This window comes from Neomonachus schauinslandi, chromosome 5 (genome assembly GCF_002201575.2).
Source record: "Neomonachus schauinslandi chromosome 5, ASM220157v2, whole genome shotgun sequence".
Taxonomy (NCBI): Eukaryota; Metazoa; Chordata; class Mammalia; order Carnivora; family Phocidae; genus Neomonachus; species Neomonachus schauinslandi.
Genome location: NC_058407.1, coordinates 136,562,460 through 136,587,521, shown reverse-complemented (window position 1 = coordinate 136,587,521; position 25,062 = coordinate 136,562,460). Strand labels below are relative to the sequence as shown.

Here is a 25,062-nt window from a genome sequence, read left to right as displayed (position 1 = left end):
TCCACACTGCCCGCCCCCAGTCAGCCAGACGGTTGCTCGTCCACACTGCCCGCCCCCGGTCAGCCGGACGGTCGCTCGTCCACAGTGTCCCCTCCCAGTCAGCCGGATGGTCGCTCATCCACACTGGCCGCGCTGTCCCCCATGTCTAACGCACTCCCTGCACCTGCTGCACACGTGCGCGGCCCCCACAACCGGGTGCGGGCGTACGGGAGAACGCCAGCCTGGGTCCCTGACATCGCCAGGCTGTGTGGTGCTCTCCCGGCTCTGCCCGTTTGGGTACCATCTTCCGGACGGCTCCCTCGGGCAGCTGGCTCCACCTCACATGCTGTCCCGAAACCACCCCACCAGGCCGCTGTCCCCGGTTCCTCGCTTGCCTGCGCCTGTCACACGGGTGCAGCCGGAGCACCAGGCGCCAAGCCTGTCACACATAGTGGCTGACTTGTCTCTAAAACCACCCGTGACCTGGGCCTTAAGGAATTGGCAAATGATGACCGCCCGCCCTCCCCTGGAAGGCAAGGATGGGAGGGGCGGCCGTGAGCTGAGACAAAGGGTCGGAGAAGGTGCACCTCACCGGCACGACGGGAAGCGAGGAGCGGCAACGGGTCTAATGACGTCCAATAAAGTGAAACCTCAGAGTGAGGGGATCAAGAGGGAGCTCCTACAGGTGCAGGCACCCACCAGCAGAGCGCCCCAATACCCCACCAGACGCCAATGGGGCTGGGGGCCGGAGTGGGGCCCCTGGACGCGGCAAGTGCGCTGGGACAGCCGGCGACACGGGAGCGAGCCCCGCGCAGAGCGCAGGCCTGGAGCGCCACACGCCGTCTCCAGCCTCCTGACCCGCGGGCGCCCACCCGCGTCACAAAGCCCACCCTGACGCACCTAAGAGGACAGGATCATATGGCCTGTTCTCTGACCACGATGGGGCCACACTAGAAACCAGTAACTCGAGGACAACAGGAAAATCTCCCAACACCTGGAAGGAAAACAACACCCTTCTACACAGTCCATGGGTCAAAGAAGAAATCTCAAAAAAAAATTAAAAATACAAAGAACTGGGATTCAGCTGACAGGGAAATTGATAGCATGGAACGCTTACCTCAGGAAAGATCATGAATCAGTCATCTTAAATTCCTGAGAAACTAGGAAAAGAGCAAAATAAACCCAAATCAATCTCAAGGACTGGTGAGCTCGGGTTTGCCCACCTGAGCCAGTGCTGGTCCCGGGGTTTCTGCGGGGCTTTTCCCCCCGGGACTTGACCTATTAACCAAAAGTACCTCTTGATCGTTAGTTCCCAACAACGGCTGGTGTGCCGGGCGACCCTCCTGTATCCTTACCAGCAACGGGGGTCAGCACCCCACCCCCCACCCCAAACCCCAAGTTCATGGCAGGAGAGTCAGCAAATCTTCTCAGTTTGACTTTGCCAATTAGACTCAAGCTCATTCGGAAACTTGTCCCAAGATGAAGGGTCTCCTGGTGTGGTTTTCAGAGGTAGCCTTGTTCCCAGTTCCAACGGCTACGTGCTCGGACGTGCTGGGACGCGGCCTTTGCCTTGAGGCTGCCCAGGGTCCCTGGGAGCCAGACGCAGCGGGGAGCCAAGCTGGCCGCCTGCTTTGAGGCCCGGGGTGGGCGCTCCCCTGGGGGCAGGCCCGGGGCCAGCTCTAACATCCCACATTCCTGCCCGTTAGGGCTGCAAGGATTCATTCCCGGTCACTCAAACAAAAGGGCTGATTCTAGGGCTGTGTGTGGACCAGGGACTGCTGCCTTGACACGTGGGCCCCTGCCTGGTCCTGCCTCTCCCGTCCCTTCCCACGCTCAGACATGGCCACTCAGCCTTTCTGTGTCAGATGCTCCGCAGGCCACGGGAGGCCAGGACAGGCACGGCCCGCTCCTCCTCCCAAACTGTGTGATCACGGTCGTCAGGGCCTCACCGCTGGACCGGGTCAGAAGGGCCTGCTGGTATGGCCCCGTGTGCGTCCTGCGCACGCGTCCTCTGTGCTGCGGCCAGGCGAGGAGGTGCTCTGCAGGACGGCCAGCCGCCCCCACAGCCACCCGCCTTGCTTCTCAGTTCTGGTGGCCCTCGAGCACCACGCGCCTACGGACAGAGCACACGGGCGCACGACCGTTCATGAACAAATCGTGACTTTCAGGGAGGCAAGGGGCCACCGTGTCTCAAAGGAAAACCCGGGCGAGGGTGAACCCAGGCAGCGGGGGCCCCTGCCACGCCGGGGACACCACCGATGGCTGCAGCTACATCTCGTGGACGCGCCATCGCCAGTGGTGCAGCCGACCCGCCTCGCCTGGCGGCTCACTTGCCCGCTTCAGCTCAGAGCAGGGCCACCCGACCACCCAGCCTCCCGGCACGGGAGCACACACCCCAGGCGTCTGGCGGGCACCCGTGCTAGCGGTGCTCCACGGTGTTTCTGGTTCCACACACACGCAGAACCCCAGTGGGGAGGCGCTGGTGAAAGTCACCCGTTGTTCTGATTTCCCGCCCTACCTCCGGCCCGCCTCCGCATGGCAGGCCAGGAACAGTGTGCCCCAGGGAATCCCAGACGCGCCCGTCTAAGAGGACTGTCAGTTCCCTGGGCTCAGATGGGGCTTACTGCTCATCACACCTGGCAATATGAGGCCACCTGCTGGTGGTGCTTCTTCAACCATTGCTTTTAGTCCATGACTCAGAAAAACACAGGATTTTAATGTTAGCGAAACAGGTAGGTATACCAAGGAGTGGAACACAATGATTGCAACTTCTTGGGGGAAGGGAGGCTTAAACGCTAGGGTTCAGCTCTTGCACCCTCCCACGGCCATCAAAAAACAAGCCCAGACGAGCAGCACGCGGTGGCGAGGTCTGTGTCCCCCCACCCAGAACACGTCCATCTGTGAGCAAGTGGGGCCGAGGGCCAGCAGAGCTGCCACTCCAAGCCTTCATCAGCCAATCCTGATGTGTGATTGTCACGTCAAGCCAGTGAGTTTTGGATGGTTACACGGAAACAGCAAAGCATGACCCTAGTTCTTCCAAATTTTCTAGGCCAGTGCTGTGCTACAAAGCATACTCAATAAATATTTCATCAATTTAACAAACATTTATTGAGCATCTGCCATGTTGCAGACAGTGTCCTAAAAATAGGGAATACAAAGGCGATTGGGATGGGCTCACTTCCTGCCTTCATAGAGCACACTGAATTACAACTGTGAGGAGTTCCATGAAAGAAGTTCCTAGCAACGCAGAATGATGGCTGGATGAAAGCCTACGAGGTCAGCAAAGAAACAGAACTACAGACAGTAATGAAGGGAGCACCTAGACAACATGCATGCATCTGTGGGGACTCCGCAAGTAACAAGTGTGGCATCACCCACCATGGAGAAATAACAAACCAGAGACCCTCCGTATGGCGAGAGTAGAATTAGGCCGTGACCCAGACCACACACGCACATCCAGGCCAACAATTCCAGATGGACTGCACGCACACACGCACGCATGCGCACGCACATACGCGCACGCACACACACAGATTATTTTTACGCCTACAGAGTAGGGAAATACTTCAGAAACAAGACCAAGACACTAGAACCACAAAGGAGAAGAAGGATAAATTTTACTACATGATCATCAAAAACTGTAAGATAAAACATACTCTAAAAAAGTTAAGACACTGGTAGGGATTGAAGGGAAGTATTTGTAACATACATAACAAAGAGTTAGTAGCCCAAACAGATCAGGAACACCACGTCAGTATGAAAAAGATAACCCCGTAGAAAAAAAGGGGAAAGGAAATGAACAGGCAGTTCACAGACGAGGAAAATCAGTCAATTGACATCAAAGCAGACCATCCGTGCCCCAAATCAATAATTTACTAAGCGGTTCATCCACCTGCAGCCTTGAGCGGCGCTGGCATCACCAGTATTTAGGGGTGAGTCAATTACTTTGTTTCTGAGGCTCACATCTGATCTGAAAACCACAAGGACCCATCATCAAGTGACTCTATGGGAACATCACACAAGAGACAGGCCATTTAACACAAGCAATGGAAGATCCTGACATCGGGGAATTTAGCTCTGTGGTAAATCCTGGATTCAATGCACTGCTCCCCCGAATGCCTGAGACCACTATGCCAACTGGGGGCCCCTCACGTTGCAGACGCTCAGAGCCTCGATAATCCAAACACCAGCTGGAGGCAACCACATTCCATCCTCATGTACACTGATGGGAAGAGACAAGAATTATTTTTTAAAAAGATGTATTCTTGAAGGAATTAATTAAAAAAAAAATCAAAAGAAAAATTGCAACAGTGCCTAAATCTTTATTTTTCATAACCTACATTTTTTTCAAATTAGACAGTTTTACACTGAATGACACAAAAGGAAACTTAAATTATCAATAGTTTACACATAAGCTTGATTCCAGTCTTAATGAAAAGAAGTAGAACAAAAACAAAGGCCCTCAAGAAAGCTTCCGTAGCACGTCCCGCTCGGCGGACTGGCGGCTGCTGGCTCTGCTTCTGACTTGGATTGTCTGCGGCACCCAGGGTGACAGGCCACGAAGCACACGAGCCCCCAAACGCAGCTCGCTGGTGGCAGGCACAGACACGCGCCTTCCTCACCCGCTGCCCCTGTAACAAACTGAACTGGCTTTGAAATGTAAACTGCGTGATCCTGGCTAACAGCCGCCGGAAGCGCCTTCTGCCACCGCCAGTGACAGTCAGTGATGCTGGGACAGGCGGGCCGGGCCAGGAACATCAGGACACCAACTCTTAAAAAACAACTACTCTACTGGAAATTCATGTCTGGTGAAATGGGGCCAGATTCTCATCCCGCTATTTCCAAATTATAAGTATCCTCACACAATTTTACAAGTTAAAATGTCATTTGTGATTGCTGTATCTCTGATTCTACACCTGAGCTACTGCTGGGGGAAGGAAAGACTTCCGTTTCTAAAACTGGACAAAAGCCCCCACCAGCTGTGGCTGCTCGTGCCAGAGTCACCGTCTCCGTGCCGTGTCCCAGGCTCCCTTCTCTTCTGTGAGGGGAAAATCTCACAGTGATCTCAGAAAGGTGGGGTTTGGGATATTATATAGCTATTTGGCATATCATCGTTGCTTAATTAAAAAGGGTGCTATAAAAATCCCACCAGAGCGAGGTTGCAACTCTGGCTGCAACTGATGTGGGCCGCAGTGCGGCAAGCAGGCACGGAGGCTGCAGGACTGCCAGGCCACGCCCCTCCCCGCACCGGCCGCCCCCGCTCCCGGCTGTGACCCATTGCTGTCACGAGTGACCCCCTTCGTCCTGCCGGCCGTGGATGGCTACGGCTAGCTCTACCACACAGCCTGCCACCCGGGCAAGGATCTGTCATTCCTGAAAACCAGTGTGTCAGCTCCACACAGAGTTTGCGGCCCGGGGAGGCGGGGGGGGGGGGGGGCGCGGGTGACCAAGGCTGACCGCGTCCTCTCCCTCCTCCAGCAAAGATTGCCACAGTAAGCACTTCCTGGGGCTTGCCTTTCCAGCTCTTCTTACAGTACTCATGAGATGCGGCGTCAGAGGTCAACTAATTCCTGATTTTTTAAGTCAGCAATCTCTCACCTACAAAAAAAGAAATCCCCCTGTTCCTTTTACACTAGCACTGTGTACTCGTAGATACTGAGTCCTGGCGGCTTCTCTGAAGGAGACGGTCAAGCGCACCAGGGCCGGCTCTCCTCTGGCAGTTAGGATTCTAAGTAGATTATCTTTTGCTTTCTCCTGAAGCTCCTGCCAGTTCTGCTTCCTACATTATGCTTTCACATTAGCTATGATTAGTACATATTTACAGACTTGTGAGAAGAGCATGAAAACGTCGGAAGGCTTTGCTAGGACTTTCCATTTCCCTTCTGCAGCAGCAAAGAGGCAGAATCAGCCCAACACACCAGCATCAGAGAAAAAGAAAAACACCTCAACAAATTAAAATAATATTCAAACCACAACATTTAGTTTATCTACATCCAGCTCAATAGCAACATTTATAATATATCAATAATTTTTATCAGATTTTTCTCTTTAGGGTACCTTTTTAATATGTTCTGATTATTTACAACTGTACAAGCAAAGCACACACTCCCAAGTGCACATATTTAATACAGTATCGACTATTTGCATTTACAGGATTTCTGAACAATCTGAAGAAGGTCAACTGTTGAAGATCTTCAGGGTGTATTGCAGACACCACTGCCAGGCCCTGTGTTACAGAACACTCACTTGGGGACACCTGCAGCGGCAGCCCCACCAGACTGAGCAGCTCTGTACCCCTCGTGCCAACCCAGGGGCCAGTCTCCACCAACTCTAAGCTGTCTTATACAAAAGTTAAGGCAAAGTCATTTTCAAGTTTAAATAAAATTCAAGTCTTTAAATATTGGATGGAAATAATGTTTTTAAAAAGAACCCTCAGTCTTGTTAAATAACCTTTTGTGGAATAAACTGTATGGTTACATTTAGCAGGAAATGTTTTAATGTCTGCTGCTTAGAATACTTCAAGAAAAAATTTAGGCATTTTAAAACAAAATAATTTATATTTAACTTTATTATGAACCGCTAGCGTTAGTGCATGCGCGTTCTTCGGAGTGCAGCACTTCCGGAAGGGGATCAGTGAGACCCTCGTCTGGGAGGGACTGTCAGCCTCACCACCGAGCCCCCCACAGACTCCACTCCCTCACGACTTAAGCAACGCTTCCACTGCGGGCCGATGCGGAGCCACGGGAAGGCGCCCACGCAGCGGCTAACGCGGGGGAGCCACGGGGGCCACAGGGGCTCCCACGCCCTCCTGCCAGCTCTCGGGAGCAAGACAACATCAGGGTACATTTTTGTGGGGACACGTGAGTGGGCAACCAGGTTTATGTTTTCATTTAAGTTCTATTCACAATGTGCTTTGACTCTGTCTTACACAACAACCACTTGAGACAGGAGTGAGAGGCTGGTTACTTGCTTGCAGCACATCAAAACTCAAGGTTTCAGGGCTCTCTGGGGTGCATCTCGCCCAGTAGGTCAAAAACGGGCTGTATTTTTTTAAAAAACAAAAACAAAAACAAAACCACTAGCGTCACTTGCTAAGATTCTGAATGAAGTACAACTCCCAAGCCAGTGAGGGCGTGACCTGACCCCTCTCTTCTCCAGGCCACACTGACCGAGTCGCCTCCAACCTCGATCCCAGCGGTCTTCAGCCCACCCATCAGTCTGGACATCTCAAAGGAATGCACTTGCTAACCAGTTATTTTAAAAAATGAAGTAGCATAGTTCCGCTTAATTTAGAAAAACTCACTATATATAGCTTGCATTCATAGCCACATGGAGGCTTAATAAAAATATCAATTTGTTAGGATAAATGCATTTTCTATCCTGAAAAAAATCAGACTTATGCATCACCTCCAGTTAAGCACCAACCTAAAATAAGGTTTATATTAATTAAATCCTGAAAAATAGATTTTTTTCAAGAGGGGGGAAAATCCGACTCATGGAAGAAAAACCACTTGCAGGCACCTCACCGGCCTTGTCTATGCTGCAAGCCCCTAACCAGCGGCTCATTCTTGGCCCCGAGTGGGACAGTGCTTAGTTGTGGCGACCCCAGCTCCTCACAGCCCTCCCAGACCTCGGCGCTCACTGAGGGGACTTGGGAGGGGTGCTCTGTTCTCTGTGTGGACGCTTCCCGGTGGCCGGGGGCGAGGGTCGGCGGCCTGGCGGCCTCCTCTGGTCTTTGGGTGGTCCCGGGTTCGACTTGGGGGTAGGGGGCTCTCTCTCGGCGAGCTTCTTTTCTTCCTTCCCACAACCAACGGCGTTGGGCTTTTGTTCTTTTGGGGGCTGCAACGGGGAAGACGGAGGCTCTCTACTCGTCCTCTGACAAATCTCCGCATAGCTGGGTTTTCGCAATTCCTGGGAAACAGACACAATGCTGGGATTACGTGCACAAAAGGACATCTCCAAATGTGTGAAAATGAGTTCACTTCAGGTAAAAGTGAACAATGTTTTCAGTGGGTGCTCAATTCCACACTCAAAAGTGCTGTCACTTGTAAAAGTTCATAAATTTCAACAAGTTTAGTTTCCCCTGCAGCACAAGGCTCCCTCCAAGACACTCTAGGAACATCTTATAAAAATGGATAAAACCAGAAAAGGTCCTGAGATATGCAGTGCCAGCCTCTGCACTCTAGAGTCACATGGAAGCCCTAAAAAAAAGGTGTGAGAAAAGGTGCCCCTGCAAAGAGCCAGAAGCAGCATCTACCTCCTCCACCTACACGTCCTTACAAACACCCTCATGTCACACAGCATGGGCTTCCTGGAACACCTGAACCATGCAGCCCATCACTTACCAAGGAGCTTCAAATAATGTTTGTGCCCATTTCAAACCACCAGAGGCTGGTGGTGTAGATTCAGGAAAGGTGAAGACAGAGTTAAAAACTTTTTTTAAAAAGTTAATTTTTCAGGTAAGTGGAAGCTTGAAGGCTAAATAACAGAAGAGAAACTTAAAACTATTTCACCTCCATAAGCCATTACTAACTTAAAAGTAACTGTAATCTATAAAAAACGTTTACTTTAAAGATGCAACCTTACAGATAGGATTTAATTCCCAAATCTAAATGACAAAAGTTCACTGAATCAGAATAAACCATTGGCTGCACCAAGGGGGAAGGAGGCAGGCAGAGGAGGTGGAGGGGGGCCTGCAGCCAGGACGGAGCCGCCCGGGTGGGAGCAGGTGGGGAGGGGTGGCGTGGCTTCTTCCCAATGTCCATTGGGACAAGTGATCGGAATCCATGCAGAACACGGGGCTGCAGTCTTGAGACTTCAAAAGACAACCTGGCTCAACCAACAGTGAAATAAGAAGCCCCCAGGGTGGCGGCAATGAGAAATAACCAGGACACTCAGTGGGAAGTCAGCAGCCAATACTCAAGGTACTCGGTGAGGAAAGCACAGCACCTACACACGTAAAAAACCCAGCAAACCAGACTTCACTGAAAATAAGCTGACACAGAAAAGAAACCACGCCCCTCCTTCCTGGGGCGGGAAGGGTGGCCAGGACACGTACCGTGGCAGCGCCGTTCACCTGCACTGATTTACTCGCCGTTGTAGTTAGGGCAGAAGGAAGTCTGTCCACACTCGAGGCTTCTCTCTGCTTCTCCACCACCTTGGGATCCCTGTAAAAATGCCACCCAAGGTCTGAATCTCCCACTCACGACAGGCAAGGGCAGTCCGACAACACGGAGGTTCGGCAGAAGGCGGTACTTACTCGGGCAGACAGGCCGGGGAGGGAGAGCGCCCAAAGGCTGCGGACACAGCACTGGGAGCTGGCACCAAGGGCTCTCTGGGGCTCACCGCGGGGAGTGTGTTCGTGCTTGCATCCGTGTTTAGGCTCTGAAAACCAGGGGAAGGACAGTTCAATGCGGGGAGAGACACAGCCCTCAGATTTCTGTCCTAATGACCTTAGACACACCAACAAAGGTCCCAGTCTGAACGACAAAGAGGCTTCCCGCCTTCCTCCTGGGGGCACTGGGGTCACTCTGCTGGGGCTGGAAGCATGGCCTCTACCAAGGGAAGCAACTAGCAGTGAGAGGAAACAGAGCCCTGCCTGTCCTCCAGGACGCTCCCCCACTGCCCGCAAACACCTCACCCCTTGTGTGACTCAGGCCCCCCTCTGCGCCTCCACTTTCGTTGTCTACAAGCTTGTTTTCTCCACAGAATAAATATCAAAGGCATCTTATTCCTGACACCCCAATGCCTAACACAGCCTGGCATATGATGAACCCTCAAATTTCTGTTAAATGTGGAGTTCCCAGTCTAATTCCGTGTGGCTCCTTCTTGTAACTAAAATCAAAAAGATCGACACTTCCACACAGACATAAATGTGGGTGCTTCAAGGTGGGTGGCAGGTGTTGGCAGTTCCCAGCCCTGGAAGCAGGTGTAATTACTCCCAGTTTAATAGCCGAGGAGATGGAAGCTTGGAACATGGACATTAAATCTGTCCTCGGTCATGGGACAAAGACGTGAGTACCACCAGCTGCTCTTACTCCAAACAGCGCCCCCCACACAGCAGCAGTTCACCAGGGCAGTCTTCCTCGTGCCGGGTGACGAACACGTCACTGGAAGTCAGCATGGGCACAAAGAACGCTTTCTTACAATTCTACTTTCAGAGCAGGTCAAAGGTTCAGCTGCAGACTGAACTGAGAACATCTAGAGGGAGCAAAGTGGGCGGGACGGCACCGTCTATGCCCTCTGCCCCTGGCGCTGTGGCAGCACCGTCTATGCCCTCTGCCCCTGGCGCTGTGGCCCTGCCACAGAACCAGACTCTTCACAAGTCCATGCTCAGCTGAAGGAAGCCAGGCTGGTGGGAAGGTGCGAGTGGAAAATGCCTCCTTTCTGTAAAGGTTCATTTACTCCAGGGTATGGTCTTGTCTTGCTGTGCCGGAGTGCAGACAGCAGCCAGCGTGACCCAGCTCCCTTCTGGGGACGAGCTGCCAAGCACCACCCCGCCAGCAGCTCCCACACTCAAGTGCCAAGGCAATAGAAAAAGCTGTTGCAGGGGCCCCACTGAGAAGCTGTGGAATCCAGCTCAGACTTGTTAAGTAGGCATCCATGGAGACTTGAAATGTAAAAAATAGTAGTTGGTGCTTTTGGAGCGGGGTGGAGGCTAGCCTGTTCGCCCCCTGTGCCTGACACCAAGGGGAGGAAGGCCAGGGGGTCACTGGAAGTCAAGGCCCCTCAACCGCACTGACTCTAACATCACTGGAGAGAGGCAGCTGTAGCCCAGAGACTACTGTCTGAAAGTTTAAGACTTAAAATAATGCACAAGACGTGCCAAATATACGTAGTATGTGATTGTTACTGTAATGTACAGTCCTGCAGTCTACCCCAGCGCAAAGGTTAACAACAGGAGCAGGGAGCATGCAGCAGCAGGACAAGGACTGGACGTGGGGCTTTATAAATCCCTCCCTGAGCCCTGTATTACATTAGGTGTTTCCGGGCTCCTTGTTGTGGCACAGATCACTAAAAATTCTCATCACTTCTGTTGTAACTCAGATTTCTGTTTTATTTTGCAGACTTGTAAAATAAAGGCAGGTCCTGAATAACAACAATAAAAGTGCCATCTGAGCCTCGGGGTGACAGAGAGCATCTGTATGGCACACGATGCCAGTTTCCACCCCTGACCTTGGCAGACAGTAAGGGAATTAACAGAGAAGGTCTAGTCCCAGGTTCAAGTCGGACCCTACCACTCCAAATCCACGTGGCCTCTGCATCACTCACCCTCTCTGAAACTCTTCCACACAAGAAGACTGCCTGTATGAAGAGTGTGGCAGAGAGCCTGGTGCAAACTTGGCACTAGGCAAACATTCACGGTATGTGTCTTACCCTTTCTTTTGAGGACCCTATTAACAAGCTAGACAGCCTGTTTTCAAAGAGGTCCTCTGTCTTCAGGTGGCCTGCTGCCCCAGGCAATGGAGGGAAGTTGGACAGTCCTAATTCGAAGCTCGGGGACGGGGGCTTTGGTGGTGTTGGAGACTGAGTTTGACTCCTCTGAAAGAGAACAACACTGTCATGTTGCAGAAGCATAGACCGTCCGATACTAAGACACAGAGCAGAAGAGTAAGGCAAACAATCCTTTCCAGCTTCTGCTCTCCGTCTCTGTGTGAATACAGAGAGGTCTCCCAATGACCGCAACACTTCGTCATTTAAGCAAAGGTCATTTATTAGGCAACTGTAACCATCAGGAGCACAGTGATAAAGCCGAACCCTCTTGAGGCTGCCACCGGCTGTATGGAGCTACCTCTCTGCGATGCCAAGACCGTCCGGTTCCCAGTCCACAGTCGGCCAACACAAACCAGGGGTACACAGGCATGTGGCTGAGCACAGCACAGAGGCATCGGATGGACAAGCGAGGGAGGCAAACTCAACCCCACCGGTCGAACATCACAACAGCCTGAGTATAGCCGCTGACCGTACTCCTCTCCAGACAAGAATTGTGTTATTAACAGAGAGCCTGCCATCCAACTTATAAAGGAGATAGTGAAATAAAAAAATGTCACTCTGAACTTCCTGAAACTTATGTAAAAAATTTTACAAAGATTTCCATTAAAAAATAGTTTAAGAAGGGGGAAGGGACTTCAGTTATCTGAAACCTAATTTATTCACTTTATATTTTAAAATCACTATGTAAAAACATGGTTATTTCATGACAGATTTTTATCAGGTTCCTTGAGTTTGTTTTCTTCATAATAATATCCAAGAGTAATTTATAAACCCAAGATCCCAGAAGAAAGGCAATGATGTATTTTGATTAAAAAATTAACAGAGCAACTTGCTTTAACAAGCTAAAGTCATATTGTGAATATCCAGTTCCTTGGAGAAGATAAGGAACAGAAGGGGGATAGTTATCTGGGTGGAAGGTAGGCTACTCTGACTGGAAACAATGCTTTCATGGGGCTCACGTAGCTGCAAAGGACCAACATTGCCCAGCAACTTATACCAACAGGAAGATGATTCCCTACAGAGGTAGAATCTGGAGAAAATCTGTTAGAACTCAAGAGACAGCAGGTTAAAGAGTGAAAAGGGACCCACGCTGACAAAAATCCCACTTGTCTCTTGGAGGAATTCATCCCAAACCACAGAACAAGGTAAGACCACAGCCAGAGATCTAAGCGAAACAGATATAATATGCTTGATAGAGAACTTAAAATGATAAGGATACTCACTGAGCTTGAGAAAAGAAGACATCAGAGAGACCCTTACCACAGAGATAAAAGAGCAAAAACAAAAACAATCGATCAGAGATGATGAGCACAATAAACAAAATTGGAAACAGGCTTGATGCAATGAACCTCAGGCTGGAAGAAACAGAGAAACAAATTAGTGACCTAGAAGATGAAGTAATGGAAAGTAATGAAGCTGAACAAAAGAAAGAATTATGGAACATGAGAATAGACTCAGGGAACTCAGTGACTCTATCAAACGTAACAACATTCTTATCACACGAGTCCCAGAAGAAGAGAGAAAAGGGGGCAGAAAGTTTATTTGAGGAAGTGACAACTGAAAACTTCCCTAATCTGGGATCCAGGAGGCAAAAAGAACTCCCATCAAAATCAACAAAAGCAGGACAACACCAAGACATACTGTAATTAAATCTGCAAAATACAGTGATAAAGAAAAGTCTTAAAAGCACCAAGACAAAAGAAGTCATTAACTTACAAAGGAAGACCCATAAGATTTTAGCTGGAGATTTCTCAACAGAAACCTGGCAAGGCAGAAGAGAGTGGAATGACATATTCAATGTGCTGAATGGGAAAAATCTGCATCTAAGAACACGATATCCAGCAAGGCTATCTATCATTCAGGATAGGAGAGACAAAGGGTTTCCCAGACCAACAAAACCTAAAGAATTTCATGACCACTATACCAGCCCTGCAAGAAATATTAAGGGGACTCTTTGAGGGGAAAAGAGATGGACCAAAAATGACAAAGACAAGGAAAGGATCAGAGAAAATCTCCAGAAACAACAAAACAAGTAATAAAATGGCACTAAATATGTATCTATCAACAATCACTCTGAACGTAAATGGATTAAATGCTCCAATCAAAAGACAAGGGGCATAAAAACAGATTTAAAAAAAGCAAGATCCATATATGTGCTGCCTACGAGAGACTCATTTTAGACCCAAAGACACCTCCAAGATTGAAAGTGAGGGGGTGGAGAACCATTTATCAAGCAAATGGATATCAAAGAAAGCCAGAGTAGCAATCCTTATAACAGACAATCTAGATTTTAAACCAAAGACTCTAACAAGAGATCAAGAAGGGCACTATATCATAGTAAAAGGGACAATCCAACAAGATCTAAAAATTGTATTTATGCACCCAACATGGGAGCACCCAAATATATAAACCAATTAATAACAAACATAAACATACTGGTGATAACACATAATAATAGTAGGGAACTTTCACACCCCACTCACAGTAATGGAAAGATCATCTAATCAGCAAATCAACAAGGAAACAATGGCTTTGAATGATACAGTGGAGCAGAAGGACTTAACAGATATATTCAGAACATTTCTAACACAGCAGAATACACATTCTTTTCAAGTGCACATGGGGTATTCTCCAGAATAGATCACATATTAGGTCACAAAGCAGGCCTCAACAAGTACAAAAAGACTGAAATCATACCATGCATATTTTCAGACCACAAGGCTATGAAATTTAAAGTCAACCACAAGAAAAAATCTGGAAAGACCACAAATACATGGAGGTTAAACAACATGCTACTAAACAATGAATGAATGGGTCAATCAGGAAATCAAATAAGAAATAAACACATTGAAACAAATGAAGATGAAAACACAATGCTCCAAAACCTCTGGGATGCAGCACAAGCTGTTTTAAGAACGAAGTATAGAGCAATACAGGCCTACCTCAAGAAGCAAGAAAAATCTCAAACAACCTAACCTTATACCTAAAAGAGCTAGAAAAAGAAAAACAAAGCCTAAAGCCAGAAGGAAGGAAATAATTAAGACAGAGCAGAAATAAGTGATATAGAAACTAAAGAAAACAAGAGATCAATGAAACCAGGAGCTGGTTCTTTGAAAAAACTAATAAAATTGATAAACCCCTAGCCAGACTTATCAAAAAGAAAAGAGAAAGGACCCTAAATAAATCAAATCACAAATGAGAGAGGAGAAATAACACCACAGAAATACAAACAATAAGAGGATATCATAAAAAACTATATGCCAAAAAAATGGACAACCTGGAAGAAATAAATTCCTAGAAACATATAATCCACCGAAACTGAAAGAGAGAAATAGAAAATTTGAACAGACCGATAATCAGCAAAGAAATTGAATCAGTAATCAAAAACCCCCAACAAACAAAAGTCCAGGGCCTAATGGCTTCCCAGGGGAATTCTACCAGCATTATCCTAATTCCAAAATCAGATAAAGACTCCACTTAAAAAAGAGAACTTCAGGCCAATAGCCCTGATGAACACGGATGCAAAAATTCTCAATAAAATACTAGCAAACCAAATCCAATAATACATTAAAAAAAAAATCATTCACTACAATCAAGTGGGATTTATTCCTGGACTGCAAGTGTGGTTCAATATTCACAAATCAATCAGCATGATTTACCACATTAATAAAAGAAAGGATAAAAACCATATGACCATTTCAGTAGATGCAGACAAAGCACAATACCCATTCATGATAAAAACCCTCAACAAAGCAGGTATAGAGGGAACATACCTCAATATATAATAAAGGCCATCTATGAAAAACCCACAGCATCTTCAATGGGGAAAAAATGAGAGCTTTTCCTGTATGGTCAGGAACACGACAGGGATGTCTGCTCTCACCACTGTTACTTAACACAGCACTGGAAGTCCTGGCCTCAGCAATCAGACAACAGAAAGAAATAAATGTCATCCAAATCGGCAAGGAAAAAGTCAACACTTCCACTATTTGCAGACGACATGATAGCCTATATGAAAAACTGGAAAGATTCTACCAAAAAACTGCTAGAACTGATAGACGAATTCAGTAAAGTCACAGGTTACAAAATCAATGTATAGAAAAATCTGTTGCATATCTATACACCAATAATGAAGCGGCAGAAAGAGAAATTAAGGAATCAATCCCATTTATAACTGCACCAAAAACAGTTAAGATACCTAGGAATAAGCCTGACCAAACAGGTGAAAGACCTGTACACTCTGAAAACTATAAAACACTGATGAAAGAAATTGAAGATGACACAAAGAAATGAAAAGGCACTCCATGTTCATGATTGGAAGAACAAATATTGTGAAAATGTCTATACGACCCAAAGCAATATACACATTTAATGTAATCCCTATCAAAATACCCACAGAATTTGTCACAGAGCTAGAACAAACAAACCTAAAATTTGTATGGAACCACAAAAGACCCTGAATAGGCAGAGCAGTCTTGAGAAAGAAAAAAAAGCTGGAAGCATAACAATTCCAGACTTCAAGCTCTATTACGAAGCTGTAATCAAAATAGTATGGTACTGGCACAGAAACAGACACATAGATCAGTGGAACAGAGTAGAGAACCCAGAAATGGAGCTTCAACTCTATGGTCAACTCATCTTCGACAAAGCAGGAAAAGAATATCCAATGGAAAAAAGATAGTCTCTTCAACAAATGGTGTTGGGAAAACTGGACAGCCACATGCATAAGAATGAAACTAGACCACTTTCTTACACCATATACAAAAATAAATTCAAAATGGATCAGAGACCTAAACGTGACACCTGAAACCATAAAAATCCTAAAGAGAACACAGGCAGTAATTTCTCTGACTGTGGCAGTAGCAACTTCTTTCTTGGTATGTCTTCAGAAGCAAAGGAAACAAGAGCAAAAATGAACTACTGGGACTTCATCAAGACAAAAAGGTTCTGCACAGCAAAGGAAAACAATCAACAAAACTAAAAGGCAACTTTTGGAACGGGAGAAGATATATGCAAATGATGTATCTAATAAAGGGTTAGTATTCAAAATATATAAAGAACTTATAAAACTCAACACCCCACAATGAATAGTCCTATTAAAAAATAGGCAGAAAATGTGAACAGACATTTCTTCAAAGATATCTGGAGAGCAAAGAGACACATGAAAAGATGCTCAACATCACCCATCAAGGAAATGCAAATTAAAACCACAATGAGATAAAACGTCACACCTGTCAGAATGACTAAAATTAACAAGACAGGAAACAACAAAGGAGAGAGGATCTGGAGAAAGGGGAACCCTCATGCACTGTCGGTGGGAATGCAAACTGGTGCAGCCCCTCTGGAAAACAGTATGGAGGTTCCTCAAGAAGTTAAAAATAGAAGTACCCTGTGATCCAGCAATCAAACTACTGGGTATTTACCCAAAGCATACAAGAACACTAATTCAAAGGGATACATGCACCCCAATGTTTATTTACAATAGCCAAACTATGAAAGCAGCCCAACTGTCCATCAACTGATAAACAGATAAAGAAGATACGGTATATATGTACAATGGAATATTTTACTCAGCCATCAAAAAGAATGAAATCTTGCCATTTGTAATGACATGGATGGAGCTAGAGAGTATTACGCTAAGTGAAATAAGTCAGAGAAAGACAAATACCATACGATTTCACTCATATGTAGAACTGAAGAAACAAAACAGATGGGCAAGGGGAAAAGAGAGAGAGAGAGAGAAACCAAAAAAGAGACTCTTCACTCTAGAGAACACACTGCTGGTCACCAGAGGGGAGGGGGCTGGGGGGCGGGTGAACAGGTGATCAGTATGAAGGAGCGCACTTGCTGTGATGAGCACTGGTGACATACGGAAGCGCTGAATCACTACACTGTACACTAATGTTACACTGTGTTGACTAACTGGAATTGAAAACTTTTAAAAATAAATAAAACTCAATAGGAAGTTAAAAATATCAATCCCGCTGTGTCTTTCTGGCACCCCTGCCTGTTTCTCACCTTTATCATGGTGCAGGTACCTGAAGTTCAGCTCAGTTTCAGGAGTGACGTGCCCTCAGAAGTAAGCTCCCATTTACTCCACTCAGCCCCTCCATGCTTCGGTAACTCAGCAAGGCTCTAAGTTATGCACAGACCTATCGTCTCAAAGTCGTTCTCAGGGGCTTTAAACATCCGCATTTTTCTGAGATGAGCCCAGGTTTTCAGAAGACCACATTTTCAGGCATTCAAACTTCACAAAAATTTACTAAATCTTTAGTTTTTAGGAATGAGAGAGGCAGGCAAGTGCCTAGATGCAGGAGTTACAGAACGGCAGCGCCTACATATGAGGTCTGATCTTGAATGCAGTGTTTAACATTTTTTAGGATTTGCATGGCTTGAGGTGAGGTACGAACTGGCCCTGGTCCCACAGCCCCGCTGGGCCAAGTGAGCACACGCTATTATCCGTCTCCAAGTTCCAGAAGTCACCAGAATGTCCCAAGGCAGCCAAAGATGCACTCCCCTTAAGAAATTTACCTGCATCACGTACCTGGCCTTCCAAGTGGCCACAGGTAAGACCACGTGAGTCAGGAACACAAAATGTAACAGAGATGGCAATGGGAAGAAATGTCACCTCTACAGGTAATTTAGTAACCAAGGAGAATAATTCATTTAAGGTAACTAGTTAAGTGACAACCTCTCTTGTTAGTCCAAATGTTACAGGAATTCATTAATTCCAACTGTAATCAACCAATATAAATGACCTTATCAAAGGGTTTGCCAAAAACCAGACTAAACTGACCAACAAAGTAGAACTATGGGTATTTTAGTAACTAATAATTCGTACTTTCAAGACAGAGAAAACAGATCTTTTGTAATGGGAGAGCACATACCCACTGGCTCAGGGAGCTGGACCAAGAATTTACTCAAGGTCTTTCCAGTCCTCCAAGTGTCAATGTCTACATCCTTCCTCCCACATGTCCACACACACTACTAACTGGGCATACTTCGTGTGGAAACATACCGGATCCATCCCCACACCAGAGCTCGGCAGAAGCATTATCCATAGGAGGAACTTTTACGTTACCCCAGCAAATGTGGCCATGCCTCAGGTACTTAGCACTCACATGAGCCCACTCCTTATTCTTGGGTTTGTTCCAACCTTTTTTTTTTTTTTTTTTTTTTTAAGAGAGAGAGCACAAGCAGGGGGAAAGGCAGAGGGAGAGGGAGAAGGAGACTTCTGCTGAGCTGGGAGCCCAACATGGGGCTCGATCCCAGGACCTGGAGATCATGACCTGAGCCGAAGGCAGACGCTTAACCATCTGAGCGACCCAGGCACCCCGGCAGTAATGCTTTCTACATAGGGGATACAAGTTAAACATTCTGAATAAAAAAATACCAATGAATTAATTCCTACTGTTCAGTTAATTTCACTTGTACTGCACAGTTACCCACATAGAGAGAACTCATCTCAAAGTGTGCGTAGACCACTGTGTGTGCACACTAGGTTCTCGGCCGTGCCCACCGCACAGCGCGTGCACATGGAGACACCAGGTGTCGACACTCCCAGAGACTCGTCAGCAACCAGCACTTCTACAGAATCGCCTCTAGCTTCTCCTCTTCAGGCTGCCACGTCGGTTACCACCTGATGCTCATCACATTAAGAGAAAACCTCTTCTGAAAAGCTCCACACGTCTTAACCTTCATTCATGTAGTTAAATCTCACATTTGTTTAGTTAACAAATTAGGTTTAAAAGTCTTATAATAGTATCAAGGGCTGGATGTACTCACTGTCAGCTTCTCCTCCCGTTTCTTCCGGTAGCCAAAGGAATTCTTCCTAGACAAGAGGAAAGCAAAAGACTGTGAATTTTTTCCCACTTGGAAGGTTTTTCATTGAGCACATGTATGTGCACACATAGTCTTTCTTACTTTGTAATCTGTTACAGTTGACTTTTGATTGCAAAATCCCAACCTTAGGAAGTATAAGCAAAACAAAAATTTTATAGTAAAAGACTAAACGTAATGTCTAGATTTAAAAAAAAAGAAAAACATTTACTGACAGAATTTTCCTAGTGGTCATTTAGAATTTTTGTTACAGAAACACCTGAATGTCCATTCAGTTGCAGTGATGAGATATATAAAGTCAGACAATGAGCTAAAAGGTGAACTGTTAAACACTGCTAATGAAAATACATCAGGTTAATCATTGAAGTGGAAAGACCCAGAAGCAGGCTGGTGTGCTCTCACGCCCTCCCTCGGCCCTGACATGACTTCGCCAGCCCACTCCCGCTACCCCCTGGCTGGCAGCAGGGTTTCCAAGCCCCGAGAACCAGCGATACCAGCTTCTGGCTGCGTGCACAGGGCTCTAGATTTCTGGGGGCCAGCACCATGCCCGGCACTGAAGCAACGAACACCAACAGAGCGGCCAAGGCCCAGCAGGCCCTGAGGCCATATGCCTCAGACAGGCATGCCCCGGACAGGCTTCCGTGGCCTAACAGCCCACAAGCTAATTCTATTCCATAATATTTGTTTTAATTTACTTATCCCTTTGTTATTTCAACTGAATACACTGGTACTGTGTAAGCTGGAAAGGAGTTCAAAGAAGTAATCTTGACTGATTCCTTTCCTTTACAGAAAACCTATAAGCAGTCTTGCCCAAGATGGCCCAACGAGCTTAGAGCTTAGGGCCCTCGAGTGTGATGTATTTGAAAATAACAATTATAAAACATGCCTAAATTGATGGAATTTGAAAACACTAATAACTTATTAGGACAGGTAGGTCGTAGCTGTCTGACAGCAGCTCTGAAGGACTCACCTCCCTCTCCCTAAGCCAGGAGGCGACTCCGCACTGCTCTGCTCCACTCGACCAGACCCAACCTCCCTCTTGGTGTAGGTTGGAGGATTCTGTATCCGTGTTCTAGGCTGACCTGTCTGCCGTGTTTGTGGGCTTCGAACACCATTAATTAGCCGGTCTGCAGTGAAGTTAAATATTGAAGGGCTTTCTAATAGCCCAGCTCCTCTCTCTGCACTGGGAATGGTGTGGCGTAGATGAGATTTACTAGGATTCCTGTAAACAAAAGGTTTGCATACATTCAGTTATAATGCGATCATGGCATCCTAAAATTAGACTAATATATGAATGTCTCAGCTAAAACGTGCTATTTAGAAAAATATTAAAAACATTGCACACTGTGTCTGAGAGTGCAAATCTATGAAGTATCAATGTCCTGCTTAGCGGCAGTGCAAGCCCACATTAAAGGCAGACACACGCAGATACAAGCTGCAGAGAATCTGTAGGCACTCCGACACACATTTCAGGGGATCCTCTCACAGAATGTCATTCTATGCCTCGAGCAGTTTGATCTGCACTGGTCCAACAAATCCCAACAGATCATCAGAAGCAGCTTCTTCACTTAGTAGAAGTGACTCGTGCGTGTGGTGAGGATTGCCAGGTTTAACACCATCTGTCCTGCTTTGCTGTTCGAGAACACACCATGGCAGTGACCCAATACCACAAACCCCACACAACCGCAGCATTTCAACTGCTCATGGAACTTGCCTGCTTCTTGGAGGGTACTGTCTGAGCGAAGTCAGAGGAGATGCTGCAGGTTTGAAGGTTGGAGACGTAAACCCATTTATAAATCCAGTATTTGGAAACGGAGTTACCTAGATTCATTAAAAACAAACACGTCAACAAGCCATAAACAGACCTGGAATTGGCTAACACTGTACGCACCTTGTGGTTGCCTGGGTTGTTTCTCGACATTGTATTCCATTTTATACCGAAAATATTCCCAGGCTGAAAAGAACATGGTGTTAGATCATTGCCAATGACCAGTATTTCCTGAGCCAGGCTGGGGGCTAAGACCTTTTTCTGGGCCGACTCGGGTGATCTTCCCACAGCAGCCCGCCGAGGAAGCCAACTGACACCTGTGCGGAGGCTACACCTGAGAACAAGCTGTGACAGGAAACGGATGTTAGGGACAACATAGGACCAAAAATTGCTGTTTTAAAAAAAAAACAACAGAGGGGAAACTTTGGGGCAGAAAGATACCCTTGGGACTTCGTGAGAATCCTCAACGTATGTTTGAGAACAGCTCCCAGAGTCAGACTGTTTAAATATGGATCAACCAGAACCAGATTCTGAAGATTATTAACCATGCTAAGATCACTCGTGACAAATCATTTCCTTTTACATACACAACTCTGGTATTTGCATAATTGTGCTCAAGAGTTTAAAAAATAAATCAGTTCCTAACCCAGTAATTTAACACGACTTGCTGAGAATTCACAGGCACTGTATCTTCACATCTGCTCAAAATGACACGGTATGCTTTAAAGCAAGCAAAAAGCTTCACGTGCCCACCCCCAAACTAGGATCAAAGGAACCCTCCTCAATGGCCAGACAACTGACCTCAGGTGCCAACGGCCCCTGCTCCAGGACGGATACGGGGCCAATTAGAGAAATGAGAGAAGCGACTCAAGAGGAACTAAACAGCACAAGCGTGGCAGCTAGCCTCCTTGGGGAGAAATTCTTTAACACAAGAGTTTAAGGACTCTATCTCCCTTCAAGGTTCTCTCATCATATATCAGGCTACATGGCTGTTGGCACACTTATAGAAAATAGCAAAGATTTCAAAAAAGTAGTGCATTATCAGGATTTCCTCTGAAGAGAGAAGCAACTCTGAATGACAGCACCTGTCTGCTAACTGCCCCCTGCCCCCACTGCGGTGGTGCTAGACCTCGGGGCTCTGCCAGCACCCGAGGACCTCTCCTCACCCTTCCCCATCTGCCCTTCTCACATCCCATAAGCTACGGGCCAAAACCACACGCCCCAGGGCCCATTTAAGAAGCTGTACAGCTCTGTCTCCCAGTTCCCCGCCTCAGCCTCTGGGTCAGCTCAGAGATACCCACGATGCCACACCCCCCCAGTGCCTCAGCACACGTTGCCCACTCTCCTGTAGCCCCTCTCCCTCCCACCCCTTCTGATAAGCTCAACAGAAGAGGACATAACACCTGATAACCCCCTAATTATAAGTTCCATAGTATTCAGTCCCATTTCGTCAATTATTGCCTGTTTGACGGACATCATTTGTCTTCCAGGCCACATTCTTTCACGGACATGTCTTTACGCGTCGGTATGAAACAGGCACCAACCATCCCAGCTGAGGCGATGCTCTTCTCCCCAGCTTACCCCCTTCAGTCAACATCCTCTTTCTACCATGAGTGGTAACGAGAGCCCCAGATAACATCCCCACATCCCCCACCTGACCTGAGCACCACAAAACTGGCCCTGACTCGGTCCACTGCCGTATCCTCAAAGTCATTAACTCAACTCCTGCTTTCTGACCATGACCTTCCACACCCTCCACCTTCCCGCTCTCTGGTTCCAACGAAAGCTGCCCTGCAACCTCGGGTGCACCTGTCCATCAGTCCTTCCCCACTGTCTCAGGTGAGAGGCCAACAGACCGGGGCTGATCAGACCAGTCCTGACTCTCACATCCCACACTCCACCGAGCTCATGCCAGTGCCCAGGCAGGGTGCGCCTGACCTCTCTAACCCCTCCAGCAGCACAACTGGAGAAAACTGCACAACTGGATCCACTACACAGGCCAGCCAACTCGGGCTGGTGTGAGAAAAAAAGCTTGTAGGTCTTCTACTTGTCCTCAACTGTTCAAGTCTATTAAAACACCTCTGTCTCCTTAAAAGCATCTCTCCTTGCAAGGCCCCCATGCTCAGGCATAACCCAGGGATCCCAGACTTAGGATCACATTTTGTGTTTTACTGGGGATTACACAGCTTAGGAAGGTGCTGCTATACAGGAGGGCAGGGGGACTGGGCCAAGGATCAATATGACAGCCTATGAAGGTTTTTTTTTTTAAATGTACACAGCTGCGTATTGATCTCCCAATTAAGTTTAAATCCACAAAAGAACCTGAAGGTCTGTTTTACCATGGCAAACTGTCTGTGTACCTGGTTCCCCCACTACAACAACATCTCTATCCTTCCAAGCACCTCGTGCATTGTCCACAACGTCCTGCTGCACGAGCTCCACGTAAGGACAGGACTCACCAGGGGCGGATCGAGATAGCTGTGTGTTGCCGACCACGTCTGGGGGGCGATCAGGCTGTATAGGGGGAGCTGCTGCTGGGGACTGTAGACGGGAGGTAAGTAAAAGGAGGCTGTGTAGCGCTGCTGCGCATAAAGGCTCATGTCCAGAGGTCTAAATCCGTTCTTTGGCAAAAATGTGTTTATAGCTATTGCCTTTGCTTTTATCCGTGCCTGTTTGGGAATACAGAAATTTCTATCAGAATACTCAAGAACTGACTGGCAAGTAAAGAAAGTATAACCCATGGTCTTGCTTACCTTAATTGGTTTTCCTTGAAAAGTTTTCACTTCTTCTCGCAGATACTTGTAAGCCTGAGGGCAAAAATCACCCAAAATACCAGTGTTAATCTTATAAATAAGATGAACTGACAGTTAACTCAGGACCTTGAATAAGGAATGGTATAGTTAAAATATGAGGGACAAGACCTAGAACCTACTTTGGGTCACAGATTCCTTAAAAGAACCTCTAGGAGCTAAGGAGCCTCTAGCAAAAAATCTCATGAACAACATTTGCATACAATTCTTTTAGTATTAACAGATACCACAAAAGCCTCCCACAACCACAGGCTAAGGATCCTGACCTGGGGAAAATAATGGACACCACACCCCTAACACTAAACCCCAGCTTGAAAATGGAATTGCACAGTTCAAGAGAGGGAAACATTCAGATTGCAGTATTTCTGCAGCTCCTTATTCTTCTCCAAAGTGCCCTCCCTAACTGGGAAGGCTCTGCGCCACCTGCCCTGACCTTGGCCTACCGCCCCCCCCCGTCCTGGTGAGGAGTGCTGGCACCGCCCCACTGACAAGACTCTGCTCATCCCCCACCGCCCAGCCCTCCTGTGCCCTTTCCCTCCATCCCACTCAAACCCATCCTTCAGATGGCTGTTTCTCTCGTCTCAACTTCCCAGCATCCACATCACCTACCACTTAACACCGTACAGCTAACCCTTGAACACACGGGTTTGAACTGCAAGGGTCCACTTATATGTGGACTTCTTTCGATAAACACAGGACAGTACTATGAACGTATTTTCTCCTGATTTTCTTCACAGTATTTTCTTTTCTCTAGCTTACTTTATTGTAAGAACACAGTATATAATAAAAATAACATACAAAACGTGTTGATTGTTGCTGTTATCAGTAAGGCTTCAGGTAGGTGAGCGGTAGACCATTAGTAGTTCAGATGTGGGGAGTCCATAGTTCTACGTGGATTCCTCCCTGCATGGGGTCAGCATCCCCAACTCCCCTGCTGCTCAGGGGCCAACTGTACTGGCATTCCTGGAAGCACGTTAATGTTTCCCCCAAATAAGATTCCACCTTTAGGTCAGGGAGACCATCTTCACTCCTTGCTTCTCCTCAGAGAGCTTCCCCAGGGCCTTTTCAACTATCTGACACACACAATGATGCCTTGTGAAACTTAAAATTACATTCAAATTTCCCAGAACACTTTCCAAATATTAAAACTTTCTCTACCCAGATGAAACAACA

The 25,062-nt window shown here is 47.1% G+C and overlaps 1 protein-coding gene across 2 annotated transcripts in view; it reads right to left on the bottom strand.

The window, feature by feature from the left end:
• Positions 1 to 4,285: 4,285 nt before the first annotated feature.
• LARP4B (La ribonucleoprotein 4B) overlaps positions 4,286 to 25,062 on the bottom strand; it is a 61,590-nt gene continuing 40,813 nt past the window's right edge. For both annotated transcript variants that reach the window (XM_021690892.2, XM_021690893.2), the window contains 9 exons: positions 23,833 to 23,886; positions 23,539 to 23,748; positions 21,026 to 21,132; positions 20,282 to 20,533; positions 19,258 to 19,303; positions 11,356 to 11,520; positions 9,239 to 9,363; positions 9,038 to 9,146; positions 4,286 to 7,890 (listed from right to left, as the gene is read on the bottom strand). In XM_021690892.2, the coding sequence (XP_021546567.1) occupies positions 7,618 to 7,890; positions 9,038 to 9,146; positions 9,239 to 9,363; positions 11,356 to 11,520; positions 19,258 to 19,303; positions 20,282 to 20,533; positions 21,026 to 21,132; positions 23,539 to 23,748; positions 23,833 to 23,886 (1,341 nt within the window). In that variant the 3' untranslated portion in view covers positions 4,286 to 7,617. The remainder of the gene's footprint in view (positions 7,891 to 9,037; positions 9,147 to 9,238; positions 9,364 to 11,355; positions 11,521 to 19,257; positions 19,304 to 20,281; positions 20,534 to 21,025; positions 21,133 to 23,538; positions 23,749 to 23,832; positions 23,887 to 25,062) is intronic.